General features: G+C 35.5%; 1 protein-coding gene across 7 annotated transcripts in view; it reads left to right on the top strand.

Moving 5' to 3' along the window:
• The window catches only part of C3H16orf87 (chromosome 3 C16orf87 homolog), an 84893-nt gene extending 61940 nt beyond the window's left edge, over positions 1-22953 (top strand). For 2 of the 7 annotated variants that reach the window (XM_070613546.1, XM_070613547.1), the window contains exons 2-4: positions 982-1078; positions 15387-15569; positions 21911-22953. In XM_070613546.1, coding sequence (XP_070469647.1) covers positions 982-1078; positions 15387-15569; positions 21911-22029 — 399 coding nt within the window. In that variant the 3' untranslated portion in view covers positions 22030-22953. Of the gene's footprint in view, positions 1-981; positions 1079-8199; positions 8328-14626; positions 14664-15386; positions 15570-18035; positions 18122-18451; positions 19213-21910 lie in introns of those variants that run through there. The other 5 variants (XM_070613550.1, XM_070613549.1, XM_070613548.1 and 2 more) reach the window with 5 other exon arrangements.
• Positions 22954-26061: the final 3108 nt, after the last annotated feature.

Raw genomic sequence — 26061 nt, 5'->3', positions numbered from 1 at the left:
CAAGCAAAACAATAGGCAAATGGAATTTATCTTACAAAGGGAATTGCCATTTTCCGACTGTAATTATTCTGTGAATGCTTTTTGTTGAGATTAATTTCTGGGTTTTGCTGAACATGTCTTGATACCAAGGATTATTAAGGTTAATATTAATGAAACAATAATGGAGGGAAATCTAAAAATTTTTTTCAATGATTTTCCATAACATTTGGCTTAAAAAAAAGTATAGACTTGAAATAGAGAAAGGAGCCACTTGTTAAGTATTTTACAGATTTAGAAACAGAAACCTTAAGAGCTTAAGTGTTTTATCTAATGTCTTTCCTGGAGCCAAGACCCTAAGATCCTAGATCCTATCTCAATCCTACTTTCTCCTCCATTCTCTTTTGTTTGTACTGTACTTTTGCCCCTCAAACTGGTTGTTGTAAACTATTCTTTGTCTTTTTTTTGTCATCTTACCCTCTCATGTTAGAACATGAGTCATTTTCAGTTCTTTCCCCTTTTGAAATGTCTGACAGATCTACCTTTTCTCCATTTCCATTCTCACTATTCTGGCTGGGCCCTTACAATCTTATGCTGGGATTACTTTAATGACTTCTCAACCATGCTCCCTTTTCTAATTTGCTTATGTAAACTACTATTAAACTAATAGTTTAGGAAATGCTACCTTTTTTCCCATGTGTTTTTTTCTGGCTCTGACCTTATTATGGTTTCCTGTTGGTTACTCGCATCAGCACATGTATCATGCATTTACTATTTTCATGATATCATAAAGAATTAGGAGAATGTGAAGATGCGTAGGACACAATACCCACCTCAGATAATTTGTTGTAAGGAGGTGGGGTTTAAATAAATCTGTGGTTCCTACTTAAGTACTTTATCATTCAGTTCAGGAGACTACATAAACACTGAGAAGTTTAATAGAAAATAGAAATAGAAGTTTTATAGAAAAATAGTAATAATATATTTTGGGTTTTTTCCCTACAGGTTCCTGTTGCGTGTAAATCGTGTCCTTGTGGTTACATATTTATTAGCAGAAAACTTTTAAATGCAAAACACCCAGAGAAATCACCACCTTCTACAGGTAAATGTGAGAGTTTACCACATTTTTAGCTTTTTTATGTAGAAATTTAAAATTAATTTTCATGAATTTACTATTTACATTTTTGTTGAAGTTAAAAATTAAAATCTATTGAAGTATGCCTTTGCTTTTTATTATCTATTGGAAATTAGCTGGTGACATTAGTTTGCTGTTCATTCCATTTAAATGTTACCTCCCTTATAATGCTGATAAAGCTTGTAACAAATTTTCTGTTTTTTAGTTTGGAGGATGGAGAGCCATTGGAGAATTTTAAGCAAGGGAGTGACCTGGTCTGATTTTTTAAAAATTTTTAAATAGTTTAATTAAGGTATAATTGACTTTCAATAAGTTGCACATATTTAAAGTATACAGTTTGTTTTTGTCATATGTTTATACCAGTCAAACAATCACCACAATCAAGATAATGAACATGTTCATAATTTCGAAAAGTATTCTAGTTCCCCTTTGTAATCTCTCCTTCTTGCTACCCCCACACCTAGATAACCACTGATTGATCTGCATTCTGTCACTATTCCAGAACTTTATAAATGGAATCATACAGTATATACTCATTTTTTTGCCTGGCTTCTTTCACTGAGCATAATTTAAGATTCAGCCATCCTGTTGTGTATATCAATAAGAATTCATTCATTTTTATTGCTGAGTAGTATTCTTTGTATGGATATGCCACGATTTGTTTATCTGTTCACTGGTTGGTGGACATTTGGGTTTTTTCCTCTCATAGTGCTGGTAAAATTTGTAATAACTTTTAAGTTTTTTTAAAATTAGTGACTGGGAAAGTATAACTTGATTTTGGTGTGAATATAAGTTTTAGACATAGTGGTTATTTTTTATAATTCTCTGATTTAGAATATCTAAAAAGTAATTTTGTTTGAATTTTACTTTCCCATTAATGTACGCAAATAGGATTTATTCAATGGATATATTTATTAAAAGATGAAATTATGTTACTTTATTCTTTGATAAAATCAGAACTTCATGCACTAATGATCCCCAGATAGGAGTAGATTGATTACAGATATCCATTGAGCACCTTCTATGTGCTGGGCTCTGTTCTAAGCCGTAGGTGTAAAGTAATGAATGCATCTACTTTGTAGGCAGGTTCACGGCTGTTATGGAGCTTGCATTGTTATGGGCATTTGCTTGTGAACAAGTAAATAGGCGGAATATCAGCTTATGATAAATGCCTTGTAGGAAATTAAAATTGAGTGCTGGTCTAGTGTGTGACTAGAAGGCTACTTTTGATTGAGTGGTTGGAGAAGTCCTCTTTGAGAGGTGACATTTAACTTGAAACTGAATAGGAACAAGGGCTAGCCATGGTAACAGCAGGGAGAATCATAGCAGTCTTGATAGATGAAATAGCAAATGCAAAAATTCTGAGGCAGAAAAAGTGTGGTATGGTTTAGAAACAAAAAGGTCAGTGTGGTTGCAGTGTAGACAGTAAGAGCAGGAGAGTGTAGGAGATGAGGCCAGAGGGATAGGCAGGGGCCAGATTATGCAGGGCTTTGTAAACCAGAGTAAAAAATTTAGATTTTGTTCTTAAAATGTGAGGAGAAACTATTCCTAGGATGTGGAATGGGGCAAGGGGAAGGTGGCATGCTCTGATTTGCCTTTTAGAAAGCTCATTCTGGCTGCTGTCTAGATAATAGTTTGGGCGTACAAGATGGAAGTGGGCTGTTACAATATGTTAACTGAGTGAGGATGCCCAGGGTGGTTATAAACGCAGATAATGCAAGAATTATTTATATTTATGTCTGTGAGAGGTCTCTTTATCCTCGGTTATATAGAGGTGGCAGGAAAGTTGTTTAATTCTATTTTTTCCTCTGTCTGAGTTAGCTCCCTTTCATCATGAGAATGGACTTAATTTATTGGCTCTTAAAGGCTGTTGTCTGGATTGGTTATGTAAGAGTCATCCAGAAAGCTTGTTTAAAATGGATTCCTGGGTTGTTTCTTTTTAAGATTGGCACCTGAGCTAACAACTGTTGCCAATCTTTTTTTTTTTTTTTTCTGCTTTTTCTCCCCAAATCCCCCCAATACATAGTTGCATATTTTAGTTGTGGATCCTTCTAGTTGTGACGTGTGGGATGCTGCCTCAGCATGGCCTGATGAGCGCTGCCATGTCTGCGCCCAGGATTCGAACCAGTGAAATCCTGGGCGGCCAAAGCGGAGTGCGAGAACTTAACTACTCAGCCACAGGGCCAGCTCCCATGGATTCCTGGGTCTTATTCCCTAAGAGTTTGATTCAGGTATGGGAACCCTGGAATGATTCATTCATTAGATATGCTGGAGTGGCATATCAGCTCAGTTCTGAGTCTTCGAAATGAGTAAGATATGGTCCATGCCCCTAGTGGGACAAGTGTGTGTCTTTTTTTTTATTCAACAGATATTTTCGAGCCCCGTCTATATACCAATGATTCAGGTGAGAAATGAGGTAAGGAAGAAATCCAGCAAGGACAGAGAGAAGGGACAGATGCTACCAGTGTTAAGGAGTCAGAATCATTTCAACCAGAGGGAAGAATTTAGAATGATTCCCAGATTTCTGACTTGGATTACTCATTAGAAAGGGAATATAAAAGAGAAGATAAGTTTTGAGAGACAGATAAAGAATTTAGTTTTGGATGTAGTTGTGAAATATCATTCGTGTGTGGTTTTTTTCTTCCCAGTTGGACATATAGCCTGAAGCTCAGGGAATAGCCTCAGCTAAATAAATCCCTTTTGAGCCATCAGGGAATAGAGATGGTAGGTGACATCGTGGAAATGGATGGGTTTGTGCTACGGAGTCTGTAGGGTACGAAGAGGAAGAGTTCAGTGACTGAAGTCTGGCAAACTTCAATCTTAAAGGGGGGAAGTGGGTAGGGACGTTAGGTCAACTGAGAAGAAATGTCACCTGTAGAACAGCCAACAGAGTGATGTTACATAAGTCATGGTGATGAGTGAGAAGCAATTCATTATTATTTTACATTTAGGTTCCTAAGATTCTGTTGTTTAGTAAGTGTCTTTGTGACCTTGAAGTGAAGACGAAACTTTGAAGCCTAGAAATCCCAGGGAGAATGAAGAGTAACCAGCAAAAAAATTCCAGAAAGAATAGTTAGAAAGGATGGAGCAACATCAGAGACAGACTGTGCCATAGAAACCAAAGGAGGAAGGGTTTTTAAGGAGAAGGCTTAAGAGTATTCAAAGCCTGGAAAACAGTTTGATATTTCAGATGTGGGGTCAGAAGACCTGGCTTCAGATTTGGATGCCAGTTTTGTCACTGGCTAACAAGTTAATTAACCTCCACAAGCAGCTGCTGTTTGTGTATAGGATAGATTTATAGTACCAATCTTAGAGGAGTGAAATATAAAGGAAGTACGTATGAAAATGTCTACTGTAAACAAAGCTTGGTATGTTATAGGTGTTCAGTAAATATTCATTTTTACAGTTAAATTTCCTGAAAGTAAGATTTACCTTGGATAGTCCATAGTAAGGGAATTGAGAAGAGTATAGTTTTTAAAATCTCTACAGTTTATGAAGTTCTTTATGAATGTTGTCAGTGGGATCTAGAACATTTCAGTTTAAATAAGCAGAGAATTTATAGAAGTAAAATGAAAATGGATTCTATGTATCTGGAAAGATAGTCAGCTTTGCTAATAATCAGGGAAATGTAGTTGAAATAAAGGACCATTCTTTTTGCTCACCTTCTGACAAAAATGTAAAGGATTTCTAAGTGCTTTTATGAGTATGGCAAAATGAATAGTCTTATACTAGTGGTGAGAGTATAAATTGGCACAGTCTTTTTGGAGAACAATCTGACAGCAGTTGTTAAAAGTTTTAAATGCACGTAACCTAGAATCTAGACCTCTTTATCAGTAGGTCTGTAGCCTAGAGATATAATTGTTTATGATACACAATAAAATATTTACTAGGATTTTCAGGCAACACTGTTTATAGTAGCAAAAAGTTAAGCCAAATGTCATAAGTAGGGGAATGGTTAGTTAAGTAGGGTACATTTTTTAGAGAACAACGGTATGTGCTGATTAGAAAGAATGATGCAGATTTTTAGGTACTGATTTGGAAGAAATCTTTAAAACTATTTTAGAAAAAAGTGCAAAACAATACTTGTATGAACTTGTTTTTTTTTTTTTAAGATTTTATTTTTTTGCTTTTTCTCCCCAAAGTCCCCTAGTACATAGTTGTGTATTCTTCGTTGTGGGTCCTTCTAGTTGTGGCATGTGAGATGCTGCCTCAGCGTGGTTTGATGAGCAGTGCCGTGTCTGCGCCCAGGATTCGAACCAACGAAACACTGGGCCGCCTGCAGCGGAGCGCGTGAACTTAACCACTCGGCCACGGGGCCAGCCCCTGAACTTGTTTTTTACAAAATTTTTTTTCTTGTGATAAGTGCTTTTAAGATTTACTCTTAGCAACTTTCAAATATGCAGTACAGTATTATTAACTATAGTCACCATGCTGTACATTACATCCCTGTGACTTATTTATTTTATAACTGGAAGTACCTTTTGGACCCCTCTTCACCATTTCACCCACCTCCCCAACCTGCATCTCTGGCAACTACCAGTCTATTCTCTGTAACTATGAGCTTGGTGTTTTGTTCTTTTTTTTAATTCCACATGTAAGTGAGATCATATGGTGTTTGTCTTTCTCTGGCTGACTTATTTCACTTAGTATAATGCCCTCAAGGTCCATCCATGTTGTTGCAAGTGGCAAGATTTCATTCATTTTTATGGCTGAAGAATATTCCATTGTATATACACACACCACATTTTGCTTGTCCATTCATCTGTTGATGGACACTTAGATTGTTTCCACATCTTGGCCATTGTAAATAATGCTGCAGTAAACAGGGGAGTGCATATATCTTTTTGACTTAGTGTTTTTGTTTTCTTCAGATAAATACCCAGAAGTGGAATTGCTGGATCATTTGGTAGTTCTATTTTTTGTTTGTTTCTAAAACCCTACAAAATGATTCCTACATGTAGTTATTAATCAGTAAATGTATAGATGGATAGATCACTGGATATCAAGGAAGATTTATTTGCATAGTTAAACATTTAAAACAAAAAAGAGAACCATCTTTAAAGCTCAAATTGCACTTATTTTAAAAGTGAAATCAAAGCTATAAAAGATAATTTTAAATTTCAGTTTGTGGAAAACTCTTAGTTATTATTGTAACTTTGTGACATGCAGGAGGAAAATAATCTAAGTAAAATAGATTTATCTAGGTTTGGATTGTTCAAAACTCACGTTTTTCAAGTATATTAATTATCTTTGTATCTTTATAACATACATAGAAATAGGGAAGTAGGACAGTAAAATTATATAGACCTTTGTCTAGCTGAAAACACATATAAATAAACAAAATCTATTATGGAAATGAAGAGATTTTTACAAGTTTAAAATTAATTTTGGTCAGAGGAGGAGATGAGTATTCCAAATAAAACTGTATTAAGAAATGTTCAGTGTTTTGTACGAGTGCATAGAACCTCAAGGCAAAATATTCTTTGACGCCTTTCCAAATGAGTTAGGTATGTGTTGTTTCTTTTGTCCTTCTTGGGGGGCCAATATTAAACGGAGATACATTTTTTGAAATTAACTGTCTTGTTTATGTAGAATTTAATTTCTAAATTGAATGGTTGACTGAGATTTTAAAAAGTAGCCTTGAGATTAAGTCTTAAACTGTCAATTTGAAGATATTTCTTTAAAAAAGGGATGAAAGGAAATATTGTATTTCCTAAAATTGAGAGTACCTCAAAGGACCAAACCTTGAGCACTGTAGTAGTTATTCAAATATTTGATCAGTCTGTAACTACTGTAGTAGTTATCTATTTAAATATTTGGTCAGTCACCAAATACTGACAGAAGCAGTTTTTGGTGAGAACAAACCCAGTTTGTTCCAAATCTTTTAATTTGGTTTTCCAGATGGGTGTTCTGGCTGGTTAGTAATCTTAAGGATGCCATTTTGCATTTAATAACCATGGATATATCTTTTTCCTTTTAAAAATTTTAATTATAAAAACTATAAAGAAAAACTGAAATTCTAGATGAGATACTAGTTTATAAAAGACTTCTGAAGGTAAGAAAAAAGATTTAAAAGTAGGAAATTGGAATAGCTTATTAATATTTAACTGTGTATTTCTCAGTGGGTATAAGCTTTAGGTTAAGCTTAGTCAAATAACCTCCTTATTTTTCATTAGGGGAAGGAAAAAAGGGACAAAAAAAATTAAACCTAAACTTACTTTTCAAATTATTTTCTAAGATAAGTTAACAGGCACAGGCTGATAAATAAGCAAAAAAGTCTATAAATGACATATTCACTTTTCATTAAGGGGAAAAAAATGGAGAAATGATTATCACCAGTTCCTTTTATAAACCCAAAGTGATTGAGCATTAATTTAGAAGTAAGTGTTCCACAACTCAGAATTGCTTGACAATGAAGGTTTGGTTTTATTTCAGAAAACATTATTTCTTATGTGCTAATCACTTAAAATTGCTATACGTTTCATATGCACAACATGTTTTTTATGTAGTTTTTATTTTGCCTTTTGATGAAGAAATGCATAACTTCATCTCTGCATCTGTACTTTTAGGTTCTTAATCATATGGTTTATATAATGATATCTATATTTATATTTAAGACTTTTTTTAAATAGAATCCTCTGATTACTTCTAATTAAGACTGACTGATTTTAGGGCTGCTGCATAGCTGTCATACTAAGATTTCTTTCCATTGTACTCCAGGGATAATCTCACTTTTTCTTAGATACTATTATTTCTTTTAACCCGTGTGTGTTTATTTCTGAAACAAACTTTCCAGAAATTGTTTCACACCTGGAAAAAGTTTTCGTAAGAGAGAAGTGGTGGTACGTTTCCTCTCTCCCATTGTGAAGAATGCGTTTGCTTTGCACTCACACTTAAATGTCATTCTCATTCTTTGCTACTCAGTGAGTCCTTTCCATTTGAAGGCTCAAGTCTTCAGCTTAGGGCAATTTTTACCTGTTATTTCTTTTTCTCCATTCCTTTTTTTTTTCTTTCTGGCATGCTTATTGGATGATATTATCAGGATCACCATCCACAGAAAACCTGACTGACATGGGACTGGACGGATAGTTTACTTTTCCTGTTTGGTGAAGAAAGATGAAGTTGGCACTACAGGACCAGTGGGTCAGTGATGTCATCAAGGACCTAGGCTCTTCTCTTTCTTCCATCCTGAGGCTCTCATCCTCCTTGTTACAAGGTAGCTGTTGTACTTTGAGGCATCCCATGAGCCTTCCAAGCAGGAAGAAGAGGGACGGGCAGAGAGATAAAGGGGCATGCCAGCCATGCTTATGCCCTTAAAGAAAAATCTTTCTGAAAACCTTACCCAATTCCACTGACATGTCATTGGCCAGAACTAAATTTCATGGCCACTTCACTGCAGGAGTCTTGGAATGTGTATATCTTAGCTAGGCACCTTGCCTTCTTGAGCAGAACAAGATTCTCTTCTTGATGAAGAGGGGGAAGTGAATGTTGGGTGGATAATTAGCAGTTACATCATAGATAATTATTAGATTTGTTGGATTTTTCCTTCATTTCTCTTCATTGACTGTCACACATTCTCTCTCTTTGTCCTTTTGCCGTGTTCCAGGAAATTTCATTGGTTTCCCTTTCTAGATCTGTATGTCTGTCTTCAGACACGTCTGTTATTTAGCTTGACTTTTGCGCTTTAATTTTTAGCAGTTCATCTTGTTTTCTGGTTTCTTCTTTCATAAAATCTTATTTTTATCATATCTTTTATTGTAAAATATATGTAACATAAAATTTAGTATTTTAACCATTTTATGTATACAATTCAGTGGCATTAAGTACATTAATATTGTGTACTTAACTATCACCACTGTGCATCTCCAGAACGCTCTTCATCTTCCCAAACTGAGACTCCATATCCATTAAGCAATAGTTCCCCGTTCCCCTTCCCTACTGCCTCAGGTAGCCACTGTTGTTTCTGTGCCTGTGAATTCGACTACTGTAGTTACCTCCCATAAATGGGATCGTGCAACATTTGTCCCTTTGTGTCTGGCTTATTTCACTTTGCATAGGGTCTTTGCAGTTCGTGCATGTTGTAGCATGTGTCAGAATTTCCTTCCTGAATAATATCCCATTTTATGTATATATCACATTTTGTTTATCTATTCGTGCATTGCTGGACGCTTGAGTTGCTTCCACTTTTTGGCTATTGTGAATAATGCTGCTAATGAGCATGAGTGTACAAATACCTGTTCAGTTCCCTGCTTTCGTTTCTTTTGGAGATATGCCCAGAAGTGGAATTGCTGGATCATATGATAATTCTCTGTGTAATTTTCTGAGGAGTTGCCACATCTTTTTCCATAGCTGCTGCACCATTTTACATTACCACCAGCCACGCACAAAGGTTTTGGTTTCTCCACATCCTCACCAACGCTTATTATTTTATGTGCTTTCGATAATATCCATCCTAATGGGTATGAAGTAATGTCTGTGATTTTGGTTTGCATTTCCCTAATTATTAGTGATATTGAACATCTTTTTATGTGTTTATTGGCCATTTGTCTCTCTTCTTTGAGAAATGTCTATTGAAGTTCTTTGCCCATTTTTTAATTGAGTTTTTTTTGTGATTGAGTTGTAGAACCTGTTTTTGTTCTGGATGTTAATCCCTTGTTTGATAGATGTTTGCAAACATTTTCTCCCATTCCATGAGTTGCCATTTTACTCTGTTGATAGTGTTCTTTCATGCACAAAAATTTCTAATTTTAATGAAGTCCTAGTTGTCTATTTTCTTTTCTTGCGTGTACTTTTGGTGTCATATCCAAGAAATCATTCCCAAGTCCAATGTCATGGAGCTTTTCCCCTGTTGTTTTTCCTAAGCATTTTTGTAGTTTTAGCTGTTATATTTAGGTCTTCAATCCATTTTGAGTTAGTTTTTGTATATGGTATAAGGGTTAATTTAATTTTTTGTGTGTGTGGATAGCCAGTTTTTCCAATACCACTTCTTGAAAATACTGTTCTTTCCTCCTTGAATTGTCTTGGCACCGTTACTGGAAATCATGGGAATATACGTTTCAGCATTTATTCCTGAGCTCTCTGTTTTATTCTGTTGGTCTGTATGTCATATGGCAGTCCACTTTTTTGATTACTATAGCTTTGTAGTAAGTTTTGAAATCAGGAAGTGTGAAACTTCCAACTTTGTTCCTTTTCAAAATTGTTTTCCCTATTTGGGGTCCTTTGAGATTCCATATGAATTCTAGGATGGAATTTTCTACTTCTGCAAAAGAGTCTTATTCTTAATGGTATAATCTCATCTCATATCTCTCTGAAGGTATGCATTAGAATGTTAGAAAATATTTTTCTTGTTTCCTGAACTACCTGTGTTCCTCCTGTTTTATCTTGTTCCTTCTCTCTAACACTTTGTTTTCCTCAAATAGCTGATAATCCTTAATTGTTGATATTTATAAATGAAGGACTTCATTTATCACTGTAGATAACTTGCATGAATATCCTACACTGTTTTAAAGGTCTTTTTTTTTTTTCTGCTTTTTCTCCCCAAATCCCCCCAGTACACATTTGCATATTTTAGTTGGGGGTCCTTTTAGTTGTGGCATGTGGGACACTGCCTCAGCGTGGCCTGATGAATGGTGCCATGTCCGCACCCGGGATCCAAACCAGCGAAACCCTGGGCCCCCAAAGCGGAGCATGCCAACTTAGCCACTCGGCCGTGGACCGGCCCCAGAAGGTCTTTTTTGACACCAGATCTCTTTACTGTATAATCGGGAGGAGCTTATTGGCAGGCTTTTAGATGTAAATTAGGTGAGCTGGGGGCAGCTGTTGAATTCCATGATTGCCAAAATAAGGAAAGCTTCGTTCTAGGGCAGAGTGTGGAATCCCTTAGAGTATTTCATTTTTATGAGGAGCTGCCTTTGTTTGTTTGTTTCTTCTTTTCTGTGTTGTGGAGGTTCAAAGTTCTCTTAAACGTTGCTTAGTTCACGAGAGAGCTTTACTTCCTTATGTCAGTTGCTCTGTATACACAGGCCCAACTGTTCAGCAGTAGTCCTAAACGTAGTTATTCTGATGATCACCTTGTGGCCTGTTCTCCCTTACTGTACTGTTTGTCCTGTCCTGGGAGTATCTTTGGGAAGAACAGCTCTCCCTTCTATAGGAGCCATCTCTTATTCCTATTTTGGATTACAGTTTGTTCTATTCTGGTTTCTTAATCAGAATCTGTCAGCCTGTCAGTTTGCTGAAATTCTGTAGTTTTGGATCATTAATAGTACCCTTTCCTTGTTTCCAACTCTGCAGATTTATTTCCCTTTTTCCCTTTACTTTTTGCCTGTTTTAGTTTCATTTCAATGGTATTGTGAGAAGGTGGTGAAATAAATGCATGTGCTCAGTCTGATTTTATTTATTCATCACCACTTACTATGAGTAGGTAACGTTCTACGTTCTGTGAATAAGATAGACAAAGGTGTCCCAGCTTTCACAGAGATTATATTTGGATGGGGGGACATATTGAGCATATAATTAAAAAAAGACAGCTTATAGTAGTAGATTATAGTAGTAGTAGTAGATTCTAGAAGGTAACATGGGCTGGGGGGGTTCTGGGGGTGACCTATAAATTGACAGCTGAAGGAAATAAAGCCTGTCTTGTGAAGAGCCTTGGGAGGAGAGCTTTAGGCAGAAGGATTAGCAAATGCAGAGACTCAAGGAGAGGAAGGAGCCTGTTTTATTAAAAGGAAAGCATGTCTGGGGTGCAGTGAACAAAGTGGCTAGTGGTGTCAGATGAGATTGGAGAGAGGTGTCAGTTCTTGTAGGGACTTGGAGTCTTTGGTAAGGAAATTTGACTTTATTTTAAATATGGTGAGAACCAAACGAAAGGTTTCAGAAGGGGAGCCATACAGTTTGTTTTTATTTTTGTTTCTAAGATAATTTTGGCAGCTCTGTAGGGAATGTATTTGATTTGGATGTTGCCTGTGGAGGTGGAGAAAAATGAAGAAATTGTGGATGTATTTTGCAAGGAGTATCTTTGGACCTTTGGCTGATGTAAGCTTCAGTAAACTGAGCCACAAATGACAAGTTATTTGGCTTGTCCAACTGGTTGGTGCTGTTTACTAATATAATGAAGGTTGGGGGAGGAACAGATTTGGATGAAGGAAAATCAAGAGTTATTTTATTTTATTTTTCCTGAGGAAGATTCTACCTGAGCTAATATCTGTTGCCAGTCGACCTCTTTTTGCTTGAGGAAGATTCTCTCTGAGCTAACATCTGTTCCAGTCTTCCTCTCTTTGTATGTGGGTCGCTGCCGACGAGTGGTGTAGGTGTGTGCCTGGGAACTGAACCTGGGCTGCTAAATCAGAGTGCACCCAGCTTAACCGCTAGGCCACGGGGCCGGGGCCAGCCCAAGAGTTATTTTTTGATACATTTGAAATGCTTGTGATAGAAGGTGAAGCTGTAGGTAGGCAGTCTAGAACTTTGGGACGAGGTCAGAACTGAAAGTATAAATTTAGAGCCATCATAACAATAGTGTTTATTGTTTTGGGTCTATAGATTATCTAGGCAGAGTGTCAGTAAGAGAACAGGGCTTAGGGCAGAGTCGTGAGGCTTTCATATTAGAAATGAAGAGGAGAAGACAGCAAAGGAGATGGCTGGTGAGATAGGAAACCTGGAGAGCCTGAAAATCAAGTGAAATAATTTCAAGGACAAGAGTAGTCATCTTTGTTGAATTTTTGAGAGATGATATTAAAATGAATAAAGAGCAATGTCTGTTGGATTTGATAACAGATTTTTGTCCTTCTTGATGATCATTTTCATTGTGTTGGAAACTATACTGGAGCAGATTGATGAGTGAATGGGAGGTGAGAAACTTAAGGCAGAAAGTACAGGTTCCTCTTTTTTGAGAACTTTGGCTGTGAAGAAGGTTGCAGAGATGAGTGGGTAGCTGGAGGAACAAACCTAAATTCAGTGTCAAACTTTAAAAGGCATACTATAAAAAGCTTTACCTATTACTATTTCTTTCAACTTTTTTTCTTTGAGAAATTCTAAGCATACACAAGAGTGGAAAATGGCCAACCCTGACCCATCCACACCCACATTTACTCCTTCCCTTGCATATTATTTTTAAGCAAATTTCATATAGTTTCAGTTATAAATATTTCATTCTGTTTTTAAAAGATAGACCTTTAAAAACATAAGCACAGTAAAAGATTAACAATAATTCCTTAATATCAGTGTCCAACTGGTGTTGAAATTTTCAGGTTTCTCATAAATGGTCTTAAGGCTTTTAGAAACAGATTCCAAATGAGATCCACACATTGCATATGGGTGCTATCTTTATTTATTTATTTATTTGAGGAAGATTAGCCCTGAGCTAACATCTGCCGCCAGTCCTCCTCTTTTTGCTGAGGAAGAGTGGCCCAGAGCTAACATCCGTGCCCATCTTCCTCTACTTTATATGTGGGATGCCTGCCACAGCATGGTGTGCCAAGCGGTACCATGTCCGCACCTGGGATCTGAACCAGTGAACCGCGGGCTGTCAAAGTGGAACGTGCAAACTTAAGCACTGTGCCGCTGGGCTGGCCCTGGGTGGTATCTTTTCTTAGCTCTCTTTTTATCTGTTTTCTGTTTTTTTCCTTGCAAATTATATGTTAAAAATCTCCATCACCTGTCCGTCTGGATGTGCTGTTTGTGTCTCCATGGACTTTTGTTTTTCCTGTGAATTGTAATTTGGATCTAAGGGCTTGATGAAATTTGATTTTTTTTTTCACAAGAGTACTTAATTAGGGAAGTCTTCTATCAGGAGGCACATAAATTCTGCTTTATCCTTGTTTTTGTGATGTTAGCAGCTGTTGATGTTTATTTAGTACTTAGATCCTTTAGTTCATTTCAGGTTGAAAATGGTGATACTCTGATTTTGTCACTCCTTCTTCATTTTTTTAGCTGCCGTAATTCTAAAATGAGAAACTTCCCTTCATTTGCTCTTTGGTTACCTGTTGAATGGTACAGTTCTAATAGAAAAGGCAGGCTACATGCTTTATTGTTTTTCTTTATTTAAGTTTTCAAAATGGTGAGTTGGTTCTTTAGCGTCTTCCTATGGTGACCAAGTAATTTTTGCTTTTGTTTTTGTGTTTAATGTCATGTACTCCTGGTTTTAAGTATATTTGATATGTTTCAGTCTGTTATAGTTACTGTTTTTATTGATGCTCAAATTGTCGTCTACTGGTCAATGGGAGCCTCTTCAAGTTAGCCATTGAGTCCTTTAACTAGACCCTGTTTTCCTTGATAACTTTCTTGCAATCAGGAATAATTAAACACATCATCTGGTATATATCTGATCTGAGACCTGGAATTAACTAATTCTCCAAGGATATGGTATTTGAAAATAACTGTTACATATTTTACTTAAATTTTTTTTTAACTTTACAGTAGCCTATTGAACATACTTATTTGACAGTCTTTTAAATTGTTCCCTTTAGTTCTTGGGATATGAATGTTCTTATTTGTTTTGCCTCTTTACTGTTGTGATTTTAGGCATTTGGGAAATTCTCTTTCTTGCTTTTGCGTTCAGGTATGTATTAAAGCAAATTTTTGGTTTTTAGTTTGTTGTTTGTCTTATCCAACATTTTGATTTGTTTGGAGTGAAGGGGCTGGCTTCTTGCGTTACTTAATTAAATCACCATATTGACTAAAGTTCTCCTGTTGCTATTCCAGTTAGGGATTAACATGTTCCTAGAATGTCAGAAATGATGTCATCTGTGGCTAAAGTGAAAACTAACTGCTTACTTCCTTAGTGTTTTTATATTTGTTATGGATGCTTTCTGTTTGCTTTTTATTGGTAAGCTTAATATACTATGGTTAAGGTCAGTTTTGCTTTTGCATATTTGACATACTTCAAATCTGTAATTTGGGTAGGGGACAAAAAGAAATGGAATTTTTTTCCCTTTTCTAATACTTGACTATTTTTAATTGGAAGCAGAGAGAAGGAAAAAGGCAGAAAGGTCACTGTGAAATTGTGTGAACTTGTAGGGGTTGAAATTAAATGTGCCAAATAAAGAAACTTGTCTTCTGTTACAAGATTCCTCCTAACTATGTGTTAATGTGGATCTAAATTCCGTTAAATTTCTGTTTTTCCTGTGCGGGTGTGAGGGACATAGAAGTTGTGGTTATCATTTTATAAAATATGCCAGCAGCAAACTCTAGTGCTATTTAGAAGGAAAAAGAAGGCATTGAGAACTTGGGCAGGTAGTGCTTGCTAAGCTCTAAAGTATATCACTTTTACTCGTCCGTACAGAAAACAAGCATGAGGCCAAGAGGAGGCGGACAGAGAGAGTTAGGCGAGAGAAGATAAATTCTACAGTAAATAAGGATTTAGAAAACAGAAAGAGATCTCGAAGTAACAGCCATTCAGATCATATCAGACGAGGAAGAGGAAGACCTAAGAGTGCGTCTGCCAAAAAGCACGAGGAGGAACGAGGTATGAACAAACCCAGGCGGGTTTTCCGAGGATGAAGTTTGTCTCAGATCTTCATTAGATGGCAGTGAAGAAAGTGTTTGGGAGGCACTGAACTCCTGGACTGAAATCACAATCATATTTTAGTTTGAAAGCATTTCCTCTGAGGTAGATGCTTGTTAAAAAACACAGAAATTTAATTCTTACTGGAAAGCTAAAGGCTTAAGTAAAACTCACCTTGCTATAAACTAATAGAGTTCAGAGATGATAATTTGTAAATGGCTTCTGGAGAAGCCTATTAAAATGACTGTACTTTGGAGTTTATTTTGTTTTTTTAAGGATAAATCTGAGTTCTGTTCAGACTTATTTCAAATTGTTATACTATGTGCTTTAAAAATTTACTATTGAAAGTGTTCCTCAGTATGAGTTTTTAGATTGGTTATTGTGTCCTTCCTACTTTGAAGCAGCTTTTAGATAGTTAGGTAAATTCCCCTTGGTCCAAAATGCGTTTATATTTCTCCTTACGTATCTTCTCCTTTCTTCTGATAAGTAATTTGTCTACCAATAACTTGTTTTTAACCATACTAAAGCTTTAGCTTCTCTTCTTTGATTTATACATCTTTTAAAAAGCTTTTTATTATGGAAAATTTCAAAGATTACACAAGAGAAGAGAGAATAGTATAATGAAACCCCCATGTGCCCATGATTATCTTTTTAAAATTGAGACTTTGAAGCCAGTTATTAATGAAAAAAAAGGATAGTTGCTCTTTATAATTCTTTAAAAACCTCTGCCAATATAATTTCTTCTTTAGTGAAATGTGTTTATAATTTCTTATATTATTTGTGAGTTATGCTTTGCTTTTTCAAGTAGTCAGTCTTAGGTATTCAGGTATTCAAGCATAAATGTAGATTTCTCGTATTTTAGATGCTGAGAATTTTTTACCCAGTCACCATTTCTGTCTGCTTTGTGTGCTTTTATTTACATAAAGTTACTGCTGCTGGGGAAAATAACTTCACTGGTATAGCTGTCCCTAAATTTTATCAAAGTTAAAGATTTTTTAATATTGTATGGCCAAAGGAATAGCATTTATGTTGTATTTGACTGTATCCTATGAAGACCATACTTAGATACACCTTAATTTCTTGGGTAATTTTATTGCTTTTTCTCTTTCCTTCTATTATACTGCTCTTCCAGAGAGTTTGAGTTATTTTCTCAATTTGAATGTGCTTTTTTAACAATGGGATGATCAGAAAATCTATGCAAAAGACTGTTTCCGAAGGAAACGAAAAGTCAAAGAGGAAAGAGAAAAGAGGGAAATACTGGTTGGCCTAGAAAGCAGAACATTCTTTTCAATTGAGGTAAAGGGAATATAACCCAAAGAATGGAGAAGGAATGCTTCTGGTGGTGCTTGAGAGGAGATGAGAAAGCAGATGATGACAGTCTTTTAGTGGGGAAAAGAAGTTGATAGAGTTGTGCTAGGACTCTATATATGCAGATTTGAACTTTTATTTCATGTTAACTTGAAAAAAGAAGATTTATTTGGCTGTAAGTTTTTGTCAGGTATTTTCAGTTTATTCTAGAAAAGTTTTAAGAAAGCTAGTTCTAGAGTAAGATATGCTTTTATTTGCTTTTAGTACAAACAGGAAAGTGCTCAAGGCAGTTTTTGGAGAATAAACTGGAATCTCTTAAGGTAGGCCCAGGGGAGTGAGCAAACTTTTTCTGTAAAGAGCCAGGCAATAAATATTTTAGGCTTTGTGGGCCTTACAGTCTTTGTCGCAGCTGCACTGCTTTGTCGTGGTGGCTGGAAAGCAGCCATAGACAATATGTAAATGAATGTGCGTGGCTGTGTGCCAGTAAGACTTTATAGAAACAGGTGGTGGGCCAGATTTGGCCCCTGGGCTGTATTTTTGCCAACCCTTGAGGCAGACCATGTTTTCTAAGTATAATGCGGATAGAAAATATGAACTTTTGAAATATCTGTATATTTTAGAATAGACTTCTTTGATAGGTTTCTTAGTGTTAAGTAATTAGTTTAAATCAGTTTTGATTCCCTCTTCATAGGCAGTTGAAAAATTTGAAGCAAGCTTTACTTTTATTTTAATAAGGAAAACCTGACAATGTGTCTGAAAACATGTTTTTAATTGACTTTATTGTTTTCTGTATTTTGAAAAAGAGTAGGAAAAAGAATGGAAAAGGAACATTGTTAGACACCTAGATAATAACAAATAATAAAAACAAACCTTTAAACTTAATTTTTGGTCAGTTTAAGATGTTTTTATTTGTGGGGAGTATGATTATCCTGGATATTAGTAATGTAGGGGTGATATTTTAACTGATTAAAGTATGTTCTGCAATTCTGAGTGTTTTATTAGTGAACATATAGAATTAATGTAGACTTCAAGGTAAAGATGGTGGATTGAATAAAAACATCTAGCTCTGTACCCTACCAGATCCTAGTAAAATCACAGTAAAGGGATTTTTTTTTAAAGGGCAAAACTCCCAAGGACAAGGAATGGAAGAGGCAGCAAAATTCCAGGAGGTGAAAGCTGTTTGAGGAGACCCATGAAACCTAATTGTAAGCTCCTTTGGGGAGAGCTAAGAAAGAAGCTGATTTTTATTACACAATTGCCTTAAGGCAGGAATTTGTGCATCAGTTATGTCTGGAAGTGTAGAGGTGAAGGTGGAGCTAAAAACAAGATTGTTTGGAAGTCTCTTTTTTAATAGCCCCCTAGGACTGTTTACCTCATCCTCCCTCCAAGTTTGGGAAAGATAAGATAAAACAGAGTTTCTGGTCTAGGGAACACCAGGCATCAGTGAGGGCAGGGGTACTATGTGAAGATCAGGAAGATTAGGTGAAAATTTGAGATGATAAATATTGAGTTCAGGCTTATTTTATATCTTTCAGGTAAGAGATTAGAAGTATCTTCTCTAGGATACCAGATACAGATACATTCATTTGGGATTTCACAAAGAAATGGCCCAGTCAGATCATCCTAAAGTGATGCCCACAGTCAAGCTCCACATATGTGCATGAGCTAATTAACTTTTTTTGGTCCCGCTCCTAAACATGAGCACATTACCAAGAATTACCCAGATATACAGAAGAAAGCATCTAGTATCAAAGGCTAAGACCAAATCAACAGGGGAAAAAATAATTTGGATACAACAAGTTTTTGCAGGGAGAAGAAAAAATTAAAACTATCATTAATACTCTTCGCAAGAGAAGATATTGTAGTCTTGAAACAAGAGTAAGATGATATTTAAAAGGAAATTGCAAATGTCAAGAAATTACCTGGAAAATGAACTTTAAAATGTGAATCTTGGGGCCAGCCCCGTGGCTGAGTGGTTAAGTTCGTATGCTCCGCTTCAGTGGCCTGGGGTTTCTCAGGTTCAGATCCCAGGCGCAGACATGACACTGCTCATCAAGCCATGCTGAGCCAGCATCCCACATAGCACAACCAGAAGGACCTACAGCTAAAATATATAACTATGTACCGGTGGGGCAACAGTTGTTAGCTCAGGTGCCAGTCTTTAAAAAAAAAAAAGTGGATCCCCCCAAAAAAATGAACACATATATATATATATATGTTCATATGATTTGCAGAAATGAAAAACTTTAACAGAAGGCTTATAGACAAAATTGAAGAAATGTACCAGAACATAGAGCAATAGGAAAAGAGATGAAAAAAATAAAATGGGAAAGATAAGAAATTTAGAGGACCAGTTTGAGATCAACATCTGTAAATAATTGATGCTGCAGAAAATGAACATAGAAGATGGAGGAGAAGGAAGTCATCAATGAAATAATTTAAGAAATTTTCCCAAACCTGAAGGACGTTCAGTTTCCATGTTGAAATGGCCCACCAGATTCCCAGCCCAATGGATGGTTAAAAGTAGAGATTATAGGGGCTGGCCCCGTGGCCGAGTGGTTAAGTTCGCGCAGTCCGCTGCAGGCGGCCCAGTGTTTCGTTGGTTCGAGTCCTGGGCGCGGACATTGCACTGCTCATCGGACCACGCTGAGGCAGTGTCCCACATGCCGCAGCTGGAGGGACCCACAACGAGGAATAGACAGCTATGTACCAGGGGGCTTTGGGGAGAAAAAGGAAAAAATAAAATCTTTAAAAAAAAAAAAAAAAAAGTAGAGATTATACCAGAGCATTTCATCATAAATCAGATCTCTTTGGTTAAAGGGAAAATCCTTCAAGTGTTTGGAGAAAAAAGAATCAAATAATATTGGAATTAATACAGTGGGAAAAATACTACCCAGCCAGGAACAAACTATTTATATGTGAGCAACGTCAGTGAATTTAAAAAACATGTTGAACAAAGAAGCTAAACACAAAACAGTACATACTATATGATGCCATTTATATGAAGTTCAAGAACAGGCAAAATGAATCTATGGTGGTAGAATCGGAACAGTGGTTGCTGGGAGGGTGGGGAGGGATTGACCAGAAAGAAGCGTGAAGAATTCTGTATGTCTTGATTGTGGTGTGGGTTACATGGATGTGTATGTTTCTCAGAACTCATCCAATTGTACACCTAAGATCTGTGTATTTCACTGTATGTAAATTGAGCAATAATTTTAAAAATAAAAAAAGGTATTGGGTTTTCTTTTTTCAAGATTTTATTTTTCCTTTTTCTCCCCCAAACCCCCTGGTACATAGTTGTGTATTGTTTTTAGTTGTGGGTCCGTCTAGTTGTGGCATGTGGGATGCTGCCTCAGCATGGCCTGATGAGTGGTGCCATGTCTGCACCCAGGATCCAAACCGGTGAAACCCTGGGCTGCCGAAGCAGAGCATGAGAACTTAACCACTTGGCCATGGGGCCAGCCCCAGTATTGGGTTTTCTTAACAGTGGCACCAGTAGTAGTTCTAGGCAGACAATTTTTTGCCTTCATGATCCTAGGGGGATATCTACGAGTCCTTAGTCAACCACACTATGAGTTAGTGTAAAGGTTGACCAAAGACACTTTCTGACATTTAGGGTCTCAAAAAATTTGCTACCTGTACTCCCTTTTTCAGGAAGCTACTGCAGAATACATGTTATCAAAATGAAGACATAAACCAAGAAAGTTATCTTGGGATCCGGGTCACAGGGTCCAACTCAAGAGAGAGATGAAGAGAATCTGCAGCATGGTGTTAAGAGATTCAAGATAACAGTTGTGTAATAGACCTGGAAAACAACCGTTTCAGATTGGAGCACATCAGATGACTTGGAGAGATTTCTTCAAGACGATAACATTGATATAATACATAATATGTCTAAAATTCTGAAAGACACACATAACTAGGAGAGAGTTTGGGTTGAATTAGTAATGAAAACCTAAGCAAATGAAAAAAGAGAATCCCTTCAGGGAAAACAATGTGCAGGAAAAGGAAAATAATTTACATAGAATAATGTAAACATTGAATATTGATCTCACCGAAATTGTGATATAATGGGGAGAGTGTGGTACAATACGTGGAAAACAACAAAATCCTAATTTTCCATGGGAGAAAGTCACTTAATAATGCCTAAAATCAAAAAACTAAAAAGTAACATCATATAAAAAATATTAGAGATAGAGACATAAAAACAAAAAGGAACAATTGAAGAAAAAAGTAGTTGCATTTGGAGAGTGGGAAATGTATATGGGGGGAGGACTTCTGTTTTTATAGCAAGTTTGGTAAAAATGATTTGACTCTAAATTATGTGCATGTTTACCTTTGATTAAAAGGTCAAAACAAAATTAAAAAACAGGAAAAAGTAGAATCATAATAGAGCCTGAGAAAATTTGGAAAAATGTACACAAAGCTGTTAATTGTGACTTTAGCTGGCTCATGATAAAATAGATGATTTTTATTTTCTTCTTTGTTTTTCTATATTTTTCAAATTTTCTACCATGAACTTGGATTACATTTGTAATCAGGAGGGGGAAAAATAGACATAAATGTTCATTATTCTTATTTTCTGTAGCAGGGCTAAGGTGAAGAAGTTAATATATTCATAAAGGCACCACTGATGTTCAGAAGGGACCATCTTTAGGGTGAGAAAATTCATTTTGACCAAGACAGTGAGCTCATACTAGTGAGGAGAAGGAAATGTTTGAGAGTCTTAGAAAAATGATGTAGCTATTAGACTATGTATAGAAACATACATCATTTCCATTTAGTCTTAGAATTTAGTTCATGGCATTTCTATAACTCTTTTGTGTAATTTTTAAAAATTTTCAGTTCAGTAGCATACTTTATAACACAGTGTACACTGTAGTATAACGTATAATATTTGTCATTTAAAGAAATACTTGAAAGCTTTAAGTTTTTTTAAAAAAATTACTGCATCTACTGCCTTTATATTAAGCTTCCCCTTTTTCTTTTAACAGAGAAACAGGAAAAGGAAATTGACATCTATGCTAACCTCTCTGATGAAAAGGCTTTCGTGTTTTCAGTCGCCTTGGCAGAAATAAATAGAAAAATTATCAATCAAAGACTTATTCTTTGATATTTGTCTGAAAAATGTGTCGAAACTTTCTTCAGGATTACATCAGCAAATTCTCGAACAGTCACGGACTCTCAGGAGCGTTCTGACTGCATCAATAAGGGCCATCGATTGTTTTTTTCCCCCCTGTCATTTAGCCTGTGCCACATTTGGGAGCAAAACTCTAGGCTTGGACTATTTTGGGATTTCCTTGTTTACCAAGGAGTGTTGTCAGTGTTTTGTGTTTGGGACATAAGTAAGTATATATTTACCACCCCTCCCCCCCCCAAAAAAACTGGATGGCTATTAAAGGATAAAGGGGTAGGGGTGGGAGTGGAAGTGTGAAAACTAGGGAGATAAAATGCTTAATAGTATTCGGGTTTGCCACCAGAGATGCAATATTTTAAATACTTTGAGAAAGAGTGACTTTTAAAAGTATATATTTCAGATTTTCAGCAGTAACAGATTGCATATATACAGTTCAATTACTTTTAATAAATTGGCAATTGATATATTATTGAATGGGGAATTAAGAATATAAACTGTAAATTTTGTCTTAAATTGATTTTTTTCTTGGCCTTTATTTTTATGACTTAAGGTATGAGTTGTATTTTGGGAGATACTTTCTAAACAGTTTGGAAGTTTGGGTGCTACATGAAGAAAAACGTTTAAGGATATATCATACTTTAGATATAAACACCTTGTTTTCTTGAATGTAATTTATTTATTGGTTAAAAAAAAAACTTTTCTGCTCTCAAGATGGTGCCTGTTAACCTAAACATAAAATATATTTATTACTTACAAAATATTTCTTAGATAGCCACTTTTAAGCAGTAATGTTTTATCTGAATGGGTGTTCATTTATACATCCTGATAATTATTTAAATTGTTACTTAACCCCACTCTGGAAGAAAAAAATAAATTTAATATTGAAATTAATAGATTAAATAGTGTGGTGTAAGCTTTTTGTTCTAGTGAAGTTTGTGAAATATATTTGACTCAATTTTTCTAGTGTTAAATGATATTTATAGTTGATTTATTTTGTACTAAATGTTTTTACATTTTTGCATATCAATTTAATGATTAACATATTCAGACTTGACAGTAACTCCCTTATTTTAAGTGCTCCCCACCCCCAAAATCTGTTTGGAAGTCCTACCTTATTAGGGAAGGTAGTCATCAGTTAGACTTAGCCCTTACTTAAAAGAATTTTCCTTTCAGTTTCAGCAGTAGGGTTGTCAGCTTCATCATGCGTCTCTCATCCATCACTTCCCAAAAGAAAAAAGGTTTACCTTTTTTTCTACTTTATTTAAATGGTAGCCAGCAGAGGGAGCTTAAGAGGTACTCTAGGTAGAATGTAGAATTTTCCTAAGAATTCCTTTTCTCTCAATCCCCATATTTACCTGCAGGTACTAGTACAATTATCTTGTATACATTTTAAAGCCCTAGTAATAAAGTTTATTCCCAAGAATACTAGTGTGATTTTATTTTTGAAACATAAGAAAATAAAATTAAAAATTACAAATAACTTAAAAATTCAGGCAGAGTAAATTCACATTTCTTGAAGTTTCGGAAATACTTTTAAAAATAATGATTAGGATGGCATGATATCTGTATTACTTCCTCAAAGTAGTATGTCATGAGTATTTTTCCTGAGATAAGCATTCAAATTGAAAAGTATTTGACTTTCTAAACTCTGGTAATTACACTTGATTCTGTAATTCTGGCTGTAACAATGTCTTAGCAGTATACTTAATTTTTACTCTCCTTTCAACCTGCATGTTTATCCTTTAAATGTGGAGAAAGTAAGCTCTTTATACACTTCGTACAAAAGTATTCATCAAATTTGTTTGATTCTGCATACAAAAATATGCTCTAGATACAAGTCATCACACTGCCAAATGGAATATATTCTTCCCTAAAATATTTGTCTATCATTCTTTGAAACTCCTTTAAAATTATTATTTCCATTTTACCTTCTGGTTTTGATTTGATACTTTGTTTTCTTGCTAATTTTCTTTAAATTTCACTGGTATTTTCTATCTTTTTAGCCTTTTATGTTTTTTATAAATGAATTGCTTATTTCACTTTGTACGTTTTTAATGTATAGCTGTTTTTTTTCCCTCTTTTACTACTGTTATTATAAGCCTTATTTTTAGTTTGGAGATATATATATTTATCTATATATACACACACTTTTTTTTTTTTACCATTTCTAGTTATTCTTTTGTGCTGTTTCTACCCACTTATTTTAGGTTGTTAGTAGTGTTCATCACTCACATATTACGACTATAATAATGAGTATCCTAACATACAAAGTGAACTCTCCGGAATAACAAGTATGACACACATAATAGAGGCTGTAGGCTGAACCAGAATAATTCTTTTTACCACGGTCAAAAGTTTTCCTTCTTATTATTAAGGAATCTGTATTGTTCTCTTATTGTTGAGGGTCCCCCCCCCGCCCTTAATGTGTTATCAGTTTACAATCTGTATGCCTTTTAGTTCTTTTTCCTTGCCTCATTGCACTGGCAAGGACTTCAGTACAGTGTTGAAAAAGAATGGTGAGAGAGGAACTCTTTGCCTTGATTCCAGTCTTAGAGGGAAAAATATTCAGTCTTACACCATTAAGTATGATGTTAACTGTAGATGTTTATTGTAGAATAACCTTATCATATTAGGGAATACCCTTCTATTCCTGTTTGCTGAGAGTTTTTATCATGAACAGATGTTGCATTTTGTCAGACGGTTTTTCCATATAAATTGATATGATGTTGTTTTTCTTTAGATGTTAATATAATGGATTACGCTGATTGATTTTTGATGATTGAAGTCAGCCTTGCATTTTTGATATAAATCTTACTTGGTTGTGTTGTATTATTATTTTTATATATTGATGAATTCTTTGTTGAGAGTTTTTTACTCCTGTGTTCTTGAAGGATATTGAGCTATAGTGTTTTTCTATTGTCTTTGTCTGGCTTCGGAATCAGGTGATACTGGTTTCGTATAATGAGTTGGGAAGTATTTCATCCTTTTTTATTTTCTGGAAGAGATTGTGAGAATTAATATTATTCTTTAAATGTTTGGTAGAGTTTGCCATTGAAACCATCAGGGCCTAGAGATTTCTGTTGCAAAAGGATTTTACTAAGAATTCAGTTTCTTTAATAGTTGTTGAACAATTCCAGTTATCTGTTTGTATTTGGGAGAGTTTTGGTAGTTTGTGATTTTCAGGGAGTTGGTCCATTTCATCTAAGTTGTTGAATCTGTGTGTCTAGAATTGTTTGTAGGATTCCCTTATCTTTTTTCTGTTTCGGGGATCAGTGGTGTTCCCTCTTTCATTCCTAATGTTAGTAATGTGTGTCTTTTCTCTTTTTCTTTTTTTGTCGGTCTTACTAGAGGTTTTTTAATTGTATTGCTTCTTCAAAGAGCCAGCTTATGGTTTATTGATACTCTCTGTTGTTTTTCTAATTTCCATTAATTTCTGCTCTTTATTTCCTGCCTTCTGCTTGCTTTGGGTTTATTCTTCTTTTTCTCGTTTCTTATGGTGGAAGCTTAGATTGCAGATTTTAAACTTTTCTAACTGAAGCATTTAATGCTATAAATTTGCCTTTAAGCAAAAACTGTATTTGCTTTAGCCCACAAATTTTGTTGTGCTGGATTTTCATTTTTGTTCAGTTCAGAATATTTTCTGATTTTCTTTGATGTTTCTCCTTTAATTTCCAAGTGTTTGGAGGCTTTTCCACTTATCTTTCAGTTATTGATTTTTAGCTTAATTCCATTATCATCAGAGAACATATTTCGTGTGATTTCAGTTCTTTTAAAATTATTTGAGTTTGTTAGGACCTAAGGATACAGTCTGTCTTGCTAAGTGTCCATGTGCATTTGAAAAGAATGTGGAGTCTGCTGATACTGTTCACTTCTGTATCTTTGCTGATTTTCTATTAGTGTTATCTATCACTGAGAGGAGTGTTGAAATCTCCAACTATAATTATGGATCTGTCTGTTTCTCCTTGTAGTTCTGTCAATTTTTGCTTCATGTGTTTTGAAGCTCTGTCT

This window comes from Equus przewalskii, chromosome 3 (genome assembly GCF_037783145.1).
Source record: "Equus przewalskii isolate Varuska chromosome 3, EquPr2, whole genome shotgun sequence".
Taxonomy (NCBI): domain Eukaryota; kingdom Metazoa; phylum Chordata; class Mammalia; order Perissodactyla; family Equidae; genus Equus; species Equus przewalskii.
Note: the sequence above shows the minus strand (reverse complement) of the source record. Positions and strands in the feature narration are given on the sequence as shown.